The 16,129-nt window shown below is 36.8% G+C and overlaps 1 protein-coding gene across 1 annotated transcript in view; it reads left to right on the top strand.

The window, feature by feature from the left end:
* CTNND2 (catenin delta 2) overlaps positions 1-16,129 on the top strand; it is a 961,852-nt gene that overhangs the window by 510,027 nt on the left and 435,696 nt on the right. Inside the window, exons 5-6 of the mRNA XM_067030803.1 lie at positions 6,544-6,578; positions 7,507-7,623. Coding sequence (XP_066886904.1) covers positions 6,544-6,578; positions 7,507-7,623 — 152 coding nt within the window. The remainder of the gene's footprint in view (positions 1-6,543; positions 6,579-7,506; positions 7,624-16,129) is intronic.

Genomic DNA, 16,129 nt, shown 5'->3' with positions numbered 1-16,129 from the left:
CAGGATGTGGCCTCTTTTTTCAACTTGGTTTCTGGTGTTTATGTTTATGTTTTCGTTTTTAATTGCATAGGAGTTCGATTTTTGAGCCAAGTGTGTGAATAGAATATTAGTTCAAAATGTGGCCTCTAGAACCAGATGGCCAGGGTCACAATCCTGGCTTCATTATTTGCTGGCTGTGGGATCTCCAGCAACTTCCTTAAGCACTTTTTACCTTACCTTAGTTTCATTATCAATAAAACGGGAAAATATCACCTCTCTCAAAAGTTTTTTCATGAAGATTAAGTATAGACCAGTTAGAATATTGCCTGTTGTAATGTGAGAGCTATCTATGCATTAGCTACTAGGATTTTTGCTTGTGATATATTGTTTTAAAAATTTGTTCTTGGGCACCCCAGTGGCTTTGGGACAAGTACCTGCCTGTGGCCACATCTGCAGGATAAGAGAGTTTCCTGTCTGTGCCCTGACATCTGAGGAGAGGCGCTGCCAACTTATACTTTTTGAACATCTTTATCGGAGTGTAATTGCCCCACAATGCTGTCTCCGCTGCACAAAGAAGTGAATCAGCCACATGTGTACATGTGTCCCCATATCCCCTCCCTCTTGCGTCTCCCTCCCTCCCTCCCTATCCCAATCCTCTAGGTGGTCACAGAGCACCGAGCTGATCTCCCTGTGCTATGCGGCTGCTTCCCACTAGCTCTCTATTTTACAGTTGGTAGTGTGGATATGTCCACGCCACTCTCTCACTTCGTCCTGCACTGACAACTTTTATCCAGGATATTTTTTTCTCAAATAGCAGCACGGAATCTTCCTTTTCTGGAGGCTCCCACGTAGTTTACTCTCTATTTTCTCAGGTTTTAATTCTAGAAGGAAGAATGTTTCCACCTGCTAATGTCACCATGATTCCAATGAACTGGAAGTGAAAGCTGCCACTCAAGAACTTCAGATTCCTCATGCCTCTGGAACAACAGGCAAAGGAGGGAGTTTTGGTGTTAGCTGGCATAATTGATCCTGATTGCCAAGTGGAAATTGGTCTACTATTCCAAAATGGAGGAGGGTGACCTGGCATATGAACACTTCTGCTACTTGAAATAAGTCACAGATTAAGTGAATGGCAGGATTCTACTTCCCATTAAAAAAAAAACCAAACAAACAAACCTGAAAAGAGGATGTCTTCTCTTTCCTTCTCCCTGGCTGTGGGGATGTTTTAAGTTTAGTCAGCTGGATGCCTCCACCTGGGACTTGAAGCTTGACCTGATGACACAAAGAACCTGAAACAGTTGGAGATTTTTAGGGTGGTAGCAGCAGAACCAAATGGTTTCCGCCTCATACCTACTCCTGGAGCCTGACCTCAGCTGCCTGACCTCGTCACTCTTGCACATTTTTCATGGTTGGTGTTTCAGCTTTCTTGGCAGTTTTGTGAGGTCCCAGAAATCCTTCCAATAAATTTCTTTTTTGCTTAAAAAAAAAAAAAAATTTCTTTCCTAGCACTACCAGTCTTACGTGTATATTATGTGTATGTTTAAAAGGTAAATGTTACTTATGATAGTTTTTGTCATAAATATATATATATTTTTCTCATAATAACTGAGTTCTGAAACGTATACGAAGTTATGTTTAAATATAGACTAATCTAAATTACATCTACATTTTCATTAATTTTAATTCTTTAGAGACTATTTCTAGTTAAAGAAATATGCAGGGCTTCCCTGGTGGCTCAGTGGTTGAGAGTCCGCCTGCCGATGCGGGGGACACGGGTTCGTGCCCCGGTCCGGGAAGATCCCACGTGCCGCGGAGCAGCTGGGCCCGTGAGCCGTGGCCGCTGAGCCTGCGCATCCGGAGCCTGTGCCCCGCAACGGGAGAGGCCACAACAGTGAGAGGCCCGCGTACAGCAAAAAAAAAAAAAAAAAAAAAAAAAAAAGAAATAGAATTTCAGTAGTGAAAGCAAACTTTGTTTCCTGAAATTGAACATGCGTGGAAGTTACAACCTCAGAAATGACTTTTATGTTATATTAAATTGAATGATATAATTGGAAGAAAGCCACGAGTAATTCCTAAACACCTGAAATAAGAGTGTGTGCGACATAGGCATAATTTGTGTTTATTGAATGAACAGAGTTTGCTTTTTATAAAAGCATTCACCTTAGAGCAGTCTTTAAGAAAAAGAATCAAGTGCACAAAATATGCAGTTGTATAGACTCCCTAACAGAGGGAGTAAAGTGGGCACTTAGAGGAAATAAAATCTAAACCCAGTTTCTCTCGGGGCTTCTATATTCTGTGATCAGTCATACTTTTAATGCATTTTAACTGTGCTGAAGGGATCAGGAAAGCATTTAAGCGATGAGTGCTCTTTGTCTACTCAAAAGGGGGATGCCCGAGCTTTGAGAGCACAGTTTCATATTCAGTGTCAGTGATATTTTTTCAATTCTAATAAAAAATGTTCCTTCTTGTTTCTGTTGCACATAAAATCGAAACACTTTTGAAAGAGACGAACAAAAAGTAAATATTATTTAACAGTGTGATGTGTAGTTCTGTATATAAAATCACCCATTATGGTGGATGATTGGATAAATCTCAAAGGACGTGTGAAAGTGGTGGCACCACCTTATTTGTGCTAGGGTGACCTGAGACATTGTCTTCCAGCTCTAAACTGTGGAAATGAAACATGGAGAAGTAGAAAATGCATTATGAACTCAAATAATGGCACATTTCTGTATTAGTCAGTGTGACATTTATTCTACCAAAACAAACAACCCTCCAACTTTAGAGTTTCAGCAAAACAGTGGTTTATTTCTCACTTGTGTTGTGTCTTCTCTGGGTTGGCGGAAATCTTCCCTTTGCACGGTTACTCAGAGACCCACCTCAACTCAGGGCTTAACAAGGGAGTGCATGGAGATTGCGTACCTGCCCTTCTGTGCTTGGGGAAGGAGGTGGCATATGCCCCCAGCTACATGCAAGGGGGCAGGAATGTGTGCTCTTCAATGTGCCTGGAAGGAGAGGAGAACAGGGCTTTGATGAGACATGGGAGAAGCTTCCAGTGACTTGGGCATTCTTATTGTTTCAAGAGGGAAGTAACAAGTGTATTTCCCTCCATGACTTTTTTTTGTTTGTTTTCATTGAATGGAGGATTCTTTAAATTCTGTGGTGCTTTACAATTTTCAGAAGTTTCAGACACATGATTTTATATAATTCCATAATAACCCTTTTTTCCCTCTACCCCTTTCTTACCCCTCCCTTCTTCCCTCTCCCCACTGGTAACCAGTAGTTTGTCCTCTACACCTGTGAGTCTGCTTTTTTCCTGTTTTATTCTCTAGTTTGTTGGGTTTTTTTTTTTTTTTTTTAGATTCCACCTATAAGTGATATTATACAGTATTTGTCTTTCTCTGTCTGACTTATTTCATTTAGCATAATGCCCTCTAAGTCCATCCATGTTGCTGCAAATGGCAAAATTTCCTTCTTTTGTATTGCTGAGTAGTATTCCATTATATATCATATCTTCTTTATCCATTCATCTGTTGATGGACACCTCGGTTGCTTCCATAGCTTGGCAATTGTAAACAATGCTGTTATGAACATTGGAGTGCACTATCTTTTCAAAATAGTGGGGTGTTTTTTGGATATATACCCAGGAGTGGAATTGCTGGCTCATATGTAGTTCTGTTTCTAGTTTTTTGAGAAACCTCCATAGTGTTTTCCACAGTGACTGCAGCAATTTACATTCCCGCCAACAGTGTACAAGGGTTCCCTTTTTTCCACATCCTTGCCAACATCTATTATTAGTGTTCTTTTTGATGATAGCCATTCTGACAAGTGTGAGGTGATATCTCATTGTGGTTTTGATTTCCATTTCCCTGATGACTAGCAATACTGAGCATCTTTTCATGTGCCTGGTGGCCGTCTGCATTTCCTCTTTGAAAAAAATGTCTATTCAGTTCTTCTGCCCATTTTTTAATTGGGTTGTTTATTTTTTTGATATCAAGTTGTATGAGCTATTTGTATATTTTGGAATTAAGCCCTTTTCGGTCATATCATTTGCAAATACCTTCTCCCATTCAGTAGGTTGTGTTGTCATTTTGTTGATGGTTTCCTTTGCTGTGGAAAAGCTTTTAAGTTTAATGAGGTCCCATTAGTTTATTTTTACTTTTGTTTCCTTTGCTTTAGGATATGGATCCAATAAAAAAATATTGCTGAGATTTATGTCAAAGAGTGTTCTGCCTATGTTTTCCTCTATGAGTTTTATAGTATCTGGTCTTAATCCAGTTTGAGTTTACCTTTGTATATGATGATAGAGAATGTTATAATTTCATTCTTTTACATGTAGCTGTCCAGTTTTTCCAGCACCACTCATTGAAGAGACTGTCTTCTCTCCATTGTATAGTTTTGCCTCCTTTGTCATAGATTAATTGACCATAAGTGTGTGGTATATTTCTGGACTCTTTATTCCATTGATCTATGTGTCTGTTTTTGCACCAGTACCATACACTTTTGATTACTAGAGCTTTGTAGTGTAGTCTGAAGGCAGGGAGCCTGATTACTCCAGCTCTGTTCTATGACTTTTGGAGTTGGACAGATTAGTTTAAATCCCTGCTGAGTTCCTTATGATGTGTGTGGTCAAGTTATTTAACATCAATAAACCAGTTATTCCCCATCTACCAAAAGATGTTAGTGATTGTTGTGAATTAGCAGAGCCTTGGTATACAGTAAGTACTCAACAAAGGACTGAACTGGTAAAAGGAATGTAGTAGCATAGAGATAGTAGTAAGTCTTGAAGGATATAGCATGAGAACATTTTTATTGTATCAGAAAAATACTGTATTGGCTTCCTTGGGCTGCCATAACAAATTACTACAACTGAGTGGCTTAAAATAAAAGACATTTATTATCTCACAGTTTGGGAGTGCAGAAGTTCAAAATCAAGTTCTGTCGACAGGGCTATGTCCCCTAGGAAGGCTAAAGGGGAGGACTTTTTCTTAACTCTTCCAGGTTCTGCTGGCTCCAGACATTCCTTGGCTTAAAGATGCATAACTCCAGTCTCTGCCTCTGCCTCTGACCTTCTCCTCTGCATCTTTCTCCTCTAAGGATCTTTTTTAAGGACACTTGTCATTGGATTTAGGATGATCTTATCTGAAGATCTTTGACTTAATTACATCTGTGAAAACCCTTTTCCAATAAGTAACCATTCACAATTTCTAGGGATTTGGTGTGGACATATCTTTTGCGGGGGAAGGGCACCATTCAACTCACTACAATTATGAAAGCATTTTCCACCCCTATATTAAATGCCACTTACTAAGTGAACATGCTTTGTAATTTTTAAAATATTAATTATAGGATTACATTTCTGTTTTAAGTGTTAAACTTTGCAGTTAGACCTTACTACTTTATCATGCTACATCTTTTTGAAGCAAGAAGTTGCATTGGACTGAATTTGTAATGTTATCATTTCATGTATCAATTGTCTATAGCTCTCATCATTGAAAAACCATTTTCCACTTTGCTAAAATGGATTGGCTGAGGACAAAGATAGCCTAAAAAAGTCATATGTCTCTTAAGGGACTACTCTTATATTCATGTATATCAATCATGGCTATTCTGAATGCTGATTTATACAGGAATTTCCTTTTCCCCCAGCAAATGTATTCAGAAGCCATCTCTAAGGTACAGATTAAAGTTCTTAAACCTACTTGCTGTTGTGAAACTGATGAGCTATTCATAGAAGCTGCCTGATCAGAGTAAAAGATCTAGTGAAATAAGGGTAGAAAGTCATTCTCAAAATGATACCTGTGAGTAATTGGCATCTAGATTTCTCACAAATTATTGACATATTTAAAAAGGGTACGTTGGAACTATTTGCGTATATAATGAAAGAGCTGTTCATATTTAGAAATTTTAAATTTATTTATGTATTTTTATCATTCAGAATAAATTTATGTGCCTACATCGTTACAATCTGCACAGTATCTTTGGCATATCATTTAGATGAGCAACCCTTTCTACCTGGGTCATTTTATAAGATGTACTTATAAAGTGAGAATTTGGGAACTGTATATTCAATTGGTGTAAAGTGTTATAACTTTTATATTACTTAATTTAAAATATAATAAACAGCTGAAAGGAACTCCTTATATGATATGTCTAGAAGAAGGTATAGATTTATTTTATCTCTTTATAATGAAAATGGAGAAAGTTATTTCTTTATCAGATTTGTATTTTAAAATGACTAAAGTTGAATAGAACTGCATGTATGTAGAAATTATTGTAAGGAATAAGTATGATATGTTGGGATTTATAAAAAATGAGCTGTTCTTCTGAAAATTACTGAACAATGTCCATTTATAACATGCTAATACCTGTGATTCAAAAGAGGTATACATCAAATATATTAAAGTTAAGATCGTGTCAAAATGGGATCCCTTTTCTCAGTCAGAAATTAAAGGGAGTTCCATGGAGCCTCCATTACTACCCTCATGTGCCTTTGTGTCTTATAGTCTAGAGTCCTTTTGTTTCTAACCGATTCATTATACCTATGTATTCTCTCTTTTATAGTTCAGCAGAAGAGCAGTTTCACTGGCAATCACAAGGTAAAGTACAGCTTCTTTTTTTTATTGAAGTATAGTTGATTTACAGTTTTGTGTTAGTTCCTGGTGTACAGCAAAGTGATTCACATATATATATATATACTTTTTCATATTCCTTTCCATTATGGTTTATCACAAGATATTCGATATATTTCCCTGTGCTGTACAGTAGGTCCTTGTTGTTTATCTATTTTACATAAAGTAGTTTGTATCTGCTAATCCAAAACTCCTAATTTATCCATCCCCTACCCCCTTTCCCCTTTGATAACCATGAGTTTGTTTTCTATGTCTGTGAGTCTGTTTTCTATTTTGCAAATAAATTCATTTGTATCATATTTTAGGTTCCACACACAAGTGATATCATATGGTATTTGCCTTTCTCTCTTTGACTTACTTCACTTAGTATGATTATCTCTAGGTCCATCCATGTTGCTGCAAATGGCATTATTTCACTCTTTTTATGGCTGAGTAATATTCCATTGTGTATATATACACACCACATCTTCTTTATCCATTCTTCTGTTGATGGACATTTAGATTGAAAGTACAGCTTCTTGATGAGCATTTATACTTACTGCTACATATATCTCTATTGATTAATTTTCTTATGAACTTTAGGAAGAGAATTATAAAAATGAATATGACAACACATGACACTAAAATTAGATGAAGCTGTTCTGATAGCTCAAGATTTCGTGGGAGTTAAGTTCTCCCAATTCCCTAGGAACTTTATGTTCTTCATGGATACATAGACTTGGCTGGCCTTGGTTTTTAATGGTGGTTGACCAAGGGTTACAATGTGATATCTAATGAGAATTTCAAAAAGATAGTATCTTTGGTTAGGATATTTTTGATTATTTAATGATAGTCTTAAGCTTTAATATTGACATTACCATGTATTTGTTCATGTCTTTAAAATCTTATATTTCAGATGGTCAAAAAGATATCGAAGATGAGCTCACCACAGGTCTTGAATTGGTGGACTCCTGTATTAGATCACTGCAGGAATCAGGAATACTTGACCCACAAGACTATTCAACAAGTGAAAGTAAGTCAAATGACAGTTAAGCTTGAAGACAATTAAAATATAATAGCATTATGTCATAATATTGTAATATTATTATAATTAATATCATGAGTCATAACTAATAGGACTTCAAGGTGTGTTTATACTTGTTTTATCCATTTCACTCCTCTCTCACCTACTTCCTTCTGACATTACCCCACACTAATTCACATTTGATTAGAAACTCTCTTAAGTCAGTAATTATCATCTAAATTTCTCACCAATTATTGACATATTGGTGATCCTCACCAATTCTCTGATATCCTTTTTGGCATCTAGAGTAGCACATTGTACGAACTCATCATTTAGTTATTTAATCAACACAGTGTCTGCTTTAAAGTTAACTATCAATGCTTTACTCATACAGGTTATTGTTGGTAGAGATCTTAAACGGTAGAGCAATTATATAACAAAATAGAAAAAAATGATCTAATATATGCAGTACTATTTAGTACCATGCTATAGTACTATGCAATAACTCCTTCTATTTCTATGTTTAGCTATCTTGCATAGCTGTATTAATTTCAGTAGAATATTTAAAGATTTCTTTCTTTTACTTAATTATATATTTTTCAACCAGAGTAGCTGAGGCTTTGAAATTAAAGTTCTATGAATTGAAATGAGCCTCATTTTAATAAATTATAAAATTCTCTTGACCTATTTTAATAAAATCCCACAAAAAGCTAAACATTAAATCATTAAAATGTACATTACCCTGATAATTTCTACATGAGAAATCAGTGGAGCATTTTATTCCTTAATTTAAAAAAATAAAATTTCCTTGAATACCCATCAAGGTTTGCTATATAAAAGAAAGATATAAGAGTAAGATAGCATAGTGATCTCAAAACCATTTAATTTATATATTAGTTCATTTCTCTGTGATCTTTATAATACCACGACTCTTAGGGTAACATCATCATGAATATCCAGATTTATTTTAACCATATGCATCCCCGTAATAAAACTCCTAAAGTAAGATGCATGATTTGTATTATACTTGTTCTCTGTGTTTTATATTTTAAAATGTAAGATTGTTACCTCTCTTTTCTCAAAGTCTATAAATATATTTCTCTTGTAGGGGTAGTTGTAGTTAGAACTATATTTAATTAATATTTGAGGCACATGTACTCATTTTATTATAGAGTAAGGAAAGCAGAGATAAAATAATGTGTCTCAGGAGGAAGATATTGGCTATCTTATTTTTTATAGAATAATAGAGAAATCTATTTTATTATGATTTTAGGAGGGGGATAACCTTTTATTCATAGAAAGTACAGAAAAAAGAAGGAAGAAAGTAAATTAAGAAGCAAATTAAAATAGAAGTGCTAAATCAAGTATATCAATCTAGCACTATATGTAAGCCCTGAATTCTCCGAAAAGAATGAAAATTCAAATTTGCAGTAAATGAAAATAAAATAGTGATGTTATGTTTAATATACACACTTATATTAATGAAATAAATGTTGAAATTAAAGGAATAGACAAAGTAGTGACAGCAAATACGATGAACAGGAGGAGTAGGATTGGGAAGAATAATGTGAGGTGAAGTGGAATTTAATGCAGAAGCACTAGGCAGGGTCAAAAAGGAATTATACAGTAAAAATATCTTGACTTATAATTAGGTGGTAAAATCTGGTGAATATGTATGTGCCAAACAAAATAGCATCTGGATATTAAAAATTATTAAAAATGAAAGAAGGTGATGAAAAATATTGTGAACACTTTTAGTATTCAGAATCAGACTGAATACTAAAAGAAAAAGCCACAGAACGTTGGAATAAATAATTAACAAAGCAATGCATTAAATAAATTAAAAACATTTTTTGAATAATAATAAACACTTGTTATATATGTCCAAGGAAAATTTATAACAATTGATCAGCTGATGGACTGTAAAGACAATCCGAAAAATTAAAAAGCATAGAAAGGACACATTCTTTGATGATAACTCAGTAAAATTAAAAGTAAATAATAAAATGCTAAGCAAACATATAATCACATTCAAATTAAGAGACATACTTTTGGCTACTGTGAATCAAAACAGAAGCAAAAAGAAAATTACATACTATTTACAAAGCAAATAGAATAGCAACATTTTATAATGAAAACATAAGTGTATGGGTAAAAAACTGCACTCAGAGGAAATCATAATTTTATTATTAAAAATAAAAGACAGGGCTTCCCTGGTGGCGCAGTGGTCGAGAATCCGCCTGCCGATGCAGGGGACACGGGTTCGTGCCCTGGTCCGGGAGGATCCCACGTGCCGCGGAGCGGCTAAGCCCGTGAGCCATGGCCGCTAGGCCTGCGCGTCCGGAGCCTGTGCTCCGCAACGGGAGAGGCCACAGCAGTGAGAGGCCCGCGTACCACACAAAAAAAAAATAAAAAAAAAATAAATAAATAAAAGACAAAGTACAGAGATGTGTATTCATTACTGGGACACCTTCAAAAGAGTTAAATAAACCAAAAGAAGCTAGGAAGATGGAAATACTAGAAGCAATGCAGAGATAAAGTAATATACAAAAGAGTAGAAGAAATAAATAAATGAATACTAAAAGAGATAAATAAATAAAATAATAGAAAGGATAAGTATATGAACTTTAAGAAAAAACTTTAAGTCAACTAATAATCCTGAATTTCTGAATTGAGACACTCTGCTACGCCCAGGAGGAGTAGAAAGAAATTTTAGTATTCACTTTTGTATTTCTGCAGAACGTTTTCAAACACTATCTACAAAAGATGTATCTTTATTATGGGAAATTTAAATACTCCAGTAAGATTTTTTTGAAATATATTTGCTAACTGCTAAATTGGTTGGTTTTCAGAAATATTACTTAGTTTATGTTATTAGGTAGTGAATTATCTTTTTGAAGACTCCTAGGATTTTAGTTAATTATCCTTTTTGGAAGGCCCTGCTTCCTTGTTTGAAGATAGGAAAAGAAACAAAGCAAAATAAAAAAACGAACAAACAGACAAAAAACACAGGTGATGAAAGTGCCACTTGAAAATATTATACCAAAAGATCTGAACCACAGTGAAATGTGGAATATTCGTGTTCTTATGAAATGTGTGTTCTTAACATTTTCAGAGTCAGTTTGAGACTGAACGAATTGAAAAACGTTGAGGAAGTTACTTTTAAAATATTGAGTAGACAGCTATCATTTGGGGGATCAATTAATGCTAATTTTAAGTACTTAGACTATCATAAATTAAAAATCCTAATTGCTGTTTGTATTTGCATCAGGGTCCAGTTGGGAAATAGAGTCTACTCAAAAAAAGTTTAACTGAAGAGAATTTAATTAGGGGACGATTTACAAAGAAGTGAGCAAGATTCAGGAAGCAATCAATGCCTGCAGAGGTACTCAGGGAGTAGCAACCAATGGAAACCCTTGCCACCCCTAGTCCCAAAGGAAAAATCGAGGAACTAGTGCCAGCAGAGTCCAGAGGCAAGGCTGGCGAGAGCAGAGAAATAAATATCCTGGCCTCTCTCTCCTCTAACCTCTGACGCCCTCCTCGTGCCTCTCACTGGCCAAGTCCAATCATAAACCAAGTGCCAAGTGGCCCTTGTGATACAGTCTCTGTGGGGAGAAGGGTGGAGAATGAATATGTGCAACAAAGAGAATAATCTGCACAACCTTCTACTCTACACTAGAACAATATACGTGTTTATATAAACACAACGCGTATAATATGTAATGGCTCTTTGACATGTTTCATATAATTAGCACAAGCCCATGAGATTCTGCTCGTCCCTTGTTTGTGTGATGATTCAATCAATGGACTCATTAGCTAGAACAGACATGAAATAGCTGATGCTAAATTGGACCTGGCGCACTGCCCTTGAGAGCCAGTGTCTTAGTCCTAAGCCGAAAGAGACTAAAACAACGCGAGATACAGTCTAAAACCAGCTTGAAACATTACTACAATGGCAACCAGTCCCAGTCCCTAAGCACATAGTACGGATATTTGTTGTTTAAAAGCTTTTGTTATTTTTCTTTCCAAGATCTGATTAAAGTAAAATTTGAATCTTAGTAAACCCATCTTCTTGACCCTAAGGCAAGCAAGAACCGCTCTAGTATACACACTGTAGTGTCCTACAGTTATCAGTGTTTTCCAACACTTCGCATTTTTTACAAAGTGCTATCGTAGACAGTATGTAAATATTGTGTACAACCTCTGCCCTCCACCACTATTTAGTGACTGCCGGCTGTGTAATATCAATTCTAATAAATACGTGTCATGGGGTCACCAGAATTTCTGCTGCTTTACTGGGAAAAAAAAGTTATTGACAGAAGCTCAGGGCCATTAGCTTCTCATATAATACACAGCTTGACCTAAACTGCCATGGACCAAGTACCATATTTAATCCATGCATCCTTGGAGATACAAACTCAGAAATAAGGGTCATTGTATCTCAGCCAAAAATTAATAAAAGTATTTGTCAGTCAAAAGCAGAAAGAGAATGGACAACTTGGGGGGAAAGGGCCTATATGTTTATAGAGATTGTTAATCTGTTTAATTATTATATTTTAAAATAGCAATTCGTTTTCTATAGCAGCTGGACAAATTGAAATTCCACCATATCCTAGAAAATCCCAGCATTCAGTAGGAAGGAAATCTTAGGAACTTAAGATATTCTGAGTATTATGGCAAAGAAAGGAGTGTTATTGAGTTCTCAAATCAGAATATATTCAAGAAATCAAGAATCAATCATGTAAGTTACCATTCTGAGCAGGTAAAATCCAAATAGAATAATCATATGTAGTCTGACAGAAGGGAATATATTACTTACTCTTGATTTACAGTCTGTCATTTTCATTTAATTACTGTGAATATACTTAATTCTGTGTGGTGAGAAAATTGTTGAGAGATCAGGTGATTAAAATGCTATAAAATATTATCCCATATATTCTTGTGTAATAATAACAAAGGTAAGAGACATCCTTGTGAAGTGAATATTTTCATCACTCCTGGCGAGCATGGCAACAAAGGATTCAGAAGTGGTTTAAGAGTATAAGATTTTTACAGTAATTAGAATAATCAAAATAATAAATATATACATAAAGTGGTTCACAATATTGATAACCTGTTATGGTGGAAACCGGGCCCTCAGTTAGACCCGACGGGGTGGAGAGCCTCTGGGCAGGGGTTCAAGGTAGCCCATCCTGCCCTTGGAACCGTAAGACCTGGATTCAAATCCTACTGTTCCCTTCACCCCACCAGTGGTTGATGACTGTCATCTGGGCTCTGGAGACCCCAGGTCCTTTCCTGGACATGCATTTATTCAAGTTAGTTGAGTACATCCTTGAATTGTTCATTTCTTGTGAAATTACTTCATCATATGCCCTTTGGTCCAAATTTTTGAAATACAAACACGAGAGTCTCCTCTGCAGAAGTTTGTCATGGTTCAAGCCTGAAGTCGTCTGATGCTACATGTGTCCTTTTGTTTCCTTTCCAAATTCTCTCACACCCACCTCCTCCACTACCTTTGGCCTTAAAGAGCCAATGGGAAGTTAGCAGTGGAAGGTGTGAGCAAAAGGTGAGGGAAATCACCCAGGTAGCACACAGGCTATAGTGATATCCTCCAGGGAGCTATCATTATATTTCCCTACAGATTTTCTCTCCACCTGTTTTTCAGCTAATGTTCACTTCTTTCCTCTTAAATTTCCTTCTTTCACATAGACATTTAAGAAGCATGCTATACCTTCTCCAAAGAGGTCACCAGCTGAGAGGCAGACCTCGGAATTGAGACCTCGTCTTGTTCTGGTGGTTTCAGCTTCCACCACTGATGTGCAAAGACATAAAATACCAAGTGCTCCTTATCCATTGCCTAAGCAAGAGAAAACAATGCAAATTTCTCACTAAAAACATCATTCTCATCTGGGTTATCCAGGTCTCCTGGAATCAAGCACAGAGTTTAGAGCCTGGGGAAATTTTTAATGAAAATATAATTGGGTTTTGAAATTGTCAAGGCACTCTAAATGCACAACACACAAGCATGAGGGTCAGATGAAAGCTGGTGGAAGTGAGGAAAAGTAAAGAGGCAGAGAGCTCTGGTGAGAAAGTCAGTTTAAGCAGACTTTTCCCCGGGGCACAGTGGAGGGAGGGGTCTCCTGGTAATACCTTATGGATATGTCATATAGGATTCCCCCAGAAGTTAAAACATTAAAAGTGCCACTGATCAAACAATAAGTCACTTCAACAGCAACTGATCAAATAAAATCTTAACATACTAGCTTTTTATTGTATCACTATAGGCACAGGTAGGTGTTAACATTCTTTTTTTAAACGTCTGTATTAAGCACTTATTAACAGTAGTACAGAGTCTCTGCCTTGTAGCATTTGCATTCTAGGCAAAAAAGGCTGAAATCAAGCACTCTAAACATTGTAAAGTCAGGTAGATAGTTGCCTCCAGCAATGACAAAGCCAGTGGGGGACAGAGTAGAGCAGTGTTTCCCAGAGTGCTGTTGGGATTCCTGGGAGTCCTTGAGAACCTTTCAAGAGGGGCTGCAAAGGCACCCATTTTCACAGCAATCCCATGATGCTCTTTGCCTTTCCATTTTCATTCTCGCACAATGAGAGAGAGAGAGAGTGAGAGTCACATAGAGAAGAGCCTTGTGGTTGCCAAGGGCGGCACGGTGGGAGAGGGATGGACTGGGAGTTTGGGGTCAGCAGATGCAAACTATTATCTGTAGGATGTATCCTACTGGGTCCTGCTGTAGAGCACAGGGAACTGTATTCATTATCCTGTGATAAACCGTAATGGAAAAGAATATGAAAAAGAATGTACATATATGTATAAATGAATCACTTTGCTGTACAGCAGAAATTAACACAACATTGTAAATCAACTATACTTCAATAAAATAAACAACAACAAAAAAAGAATGAGAGTCACACATGATGAGTGTTCAGTGAAGCTTCCCGGATGCTACGCGGCACTTGATAGCATCATCGCGCTGACGGCTCATGGAAAGTGTGTGACGCAGCCTTCGCTTTTAAACACTTCCCAGTTTTAATATCGTAAATGGTATTCTATGTCACTCATATGGTAAATAAAAGCTCTTTGGGGCATGTGGGGTCTTAGTTCCCCGACCAGGGATTGAACCTGTACCCCCTGCGGTGGAAGCGCCATCTTAACCACTGGACCGCCAGGGAAGTCCCCAAACTACTTTAGTTTTGAGAGAATGATCAAAGGGTCAGGAAGTCATCATTTGTGAGAAGATACTTGATCGGGGACTTGAATAAATGTGTGAGCAAACCATGCAGGCATCTAAGGAAAAGTCTGTGATTTGCGGCAAATCAAAAATTGGTTCTTTAAGCTAGTGAAATTCCATAAATACATTGTAATGTTCTCAGAATTTGGCTTTTAAATTTTGTTTTCTCCTAAACTGACTTGTATTAGTTTTCTATTTCTTTTCACAGTTATTGATAGTGAGAAATATGAATTTATTATCTTTAGACTGTTAATTTATAAAGAAGTATATGTAACGCTTTTCCTCATTTTGTGCTACATTGATTTTTTTAAATGGTAAATAATCCAAAGACAAAACTGTTCAAGGAAATAGTTGGGGACTAGAGCAAGCTATAAAAATACGATTCTATGATTATAACATTATGTAAAAATCCCATGCACAGTAAAATTCTTGAGCTGTACATTTTAAACCAAAGTTTTATATATGAAGTTTAGTTTTTTGTGATAAATGTCATTTTGCTCATTTCCCTCCATTGTATACAGATGTAAAGAAACTGAGTTATTGTATTTAGTGTGAAAGCTTTACCCATCTTTGGTTATTTCACATACAGTAGTCAAACTTGAGAAAGCAGACTCGTTAGGCCAGTAGCATTGATTGAATCTAAATCAGTTTAAAAACTAACTAGGGGCTTCCCTGGTGGCGCAGTGGTTGGGAGTCCGCCTGCCGATGCAGGGGGCGCGGGTTCGTGCCCCGGTCCGGGAGGATCCCACGTGCCGCGGAGCGGCTGGGCCCGTGAGCCGTGGCCGCTGGGCCTGCGCGTCCGGAGCCTGTGCTCCGCGGCGGGAGAGGCCACAGCGGTGAGAGGCCCGCATACCGGAAAAAAAAAAAAAAAAACTAACTAAATGAGTACTTCTGTATTCTTGGGACCATTAAAGTTTTCACTTTTACTAAAGCATTATACATTGAAAGGAGCTGAGCAGATGAAACTGATATTCTGAAGAAAGAGACTTAGAAATCAAGTTTAAGAGCACATCTGCCTACAGAACAACCACATCAGCCCTGAGCTTTCTTACATAAATGGGCCTCTTGAGCTTTTGCTCTCAATTAACTTTAGGGATGGTAGATTTTAGGTTAGTGAAACTCCTACCTATGATCTTTTCAAGTTACTAGTGAAGATCAGGAGAAAACAACTAGTTTATCACTACTAACTACCTCTTATGCCAAGTGGGTTTGTAAATTGGCAAGTTCATCCAAATCCCATAAAGAAGAAACTGCTGCTATGAATGAAACTG

Source organism: Kogia breviceps, chromosome 4, assembly GCF_026419965.1.
Source record: "Kogia breviceps isolate mKogBre1 chromosome 4, mKogBre1 haplotype 1, whole genome shotgun sequence".
Taxonomy (NCBI): domain Eukaryota; kingdom Metazoa; phylum Chordata; class Mammalia; order Artiodactyla; family Physeteridae; genus Kogia; species Kogia breviceps.
This window is presented reverse-complemented; position numbering and strand designations above follow the sequence as displayed.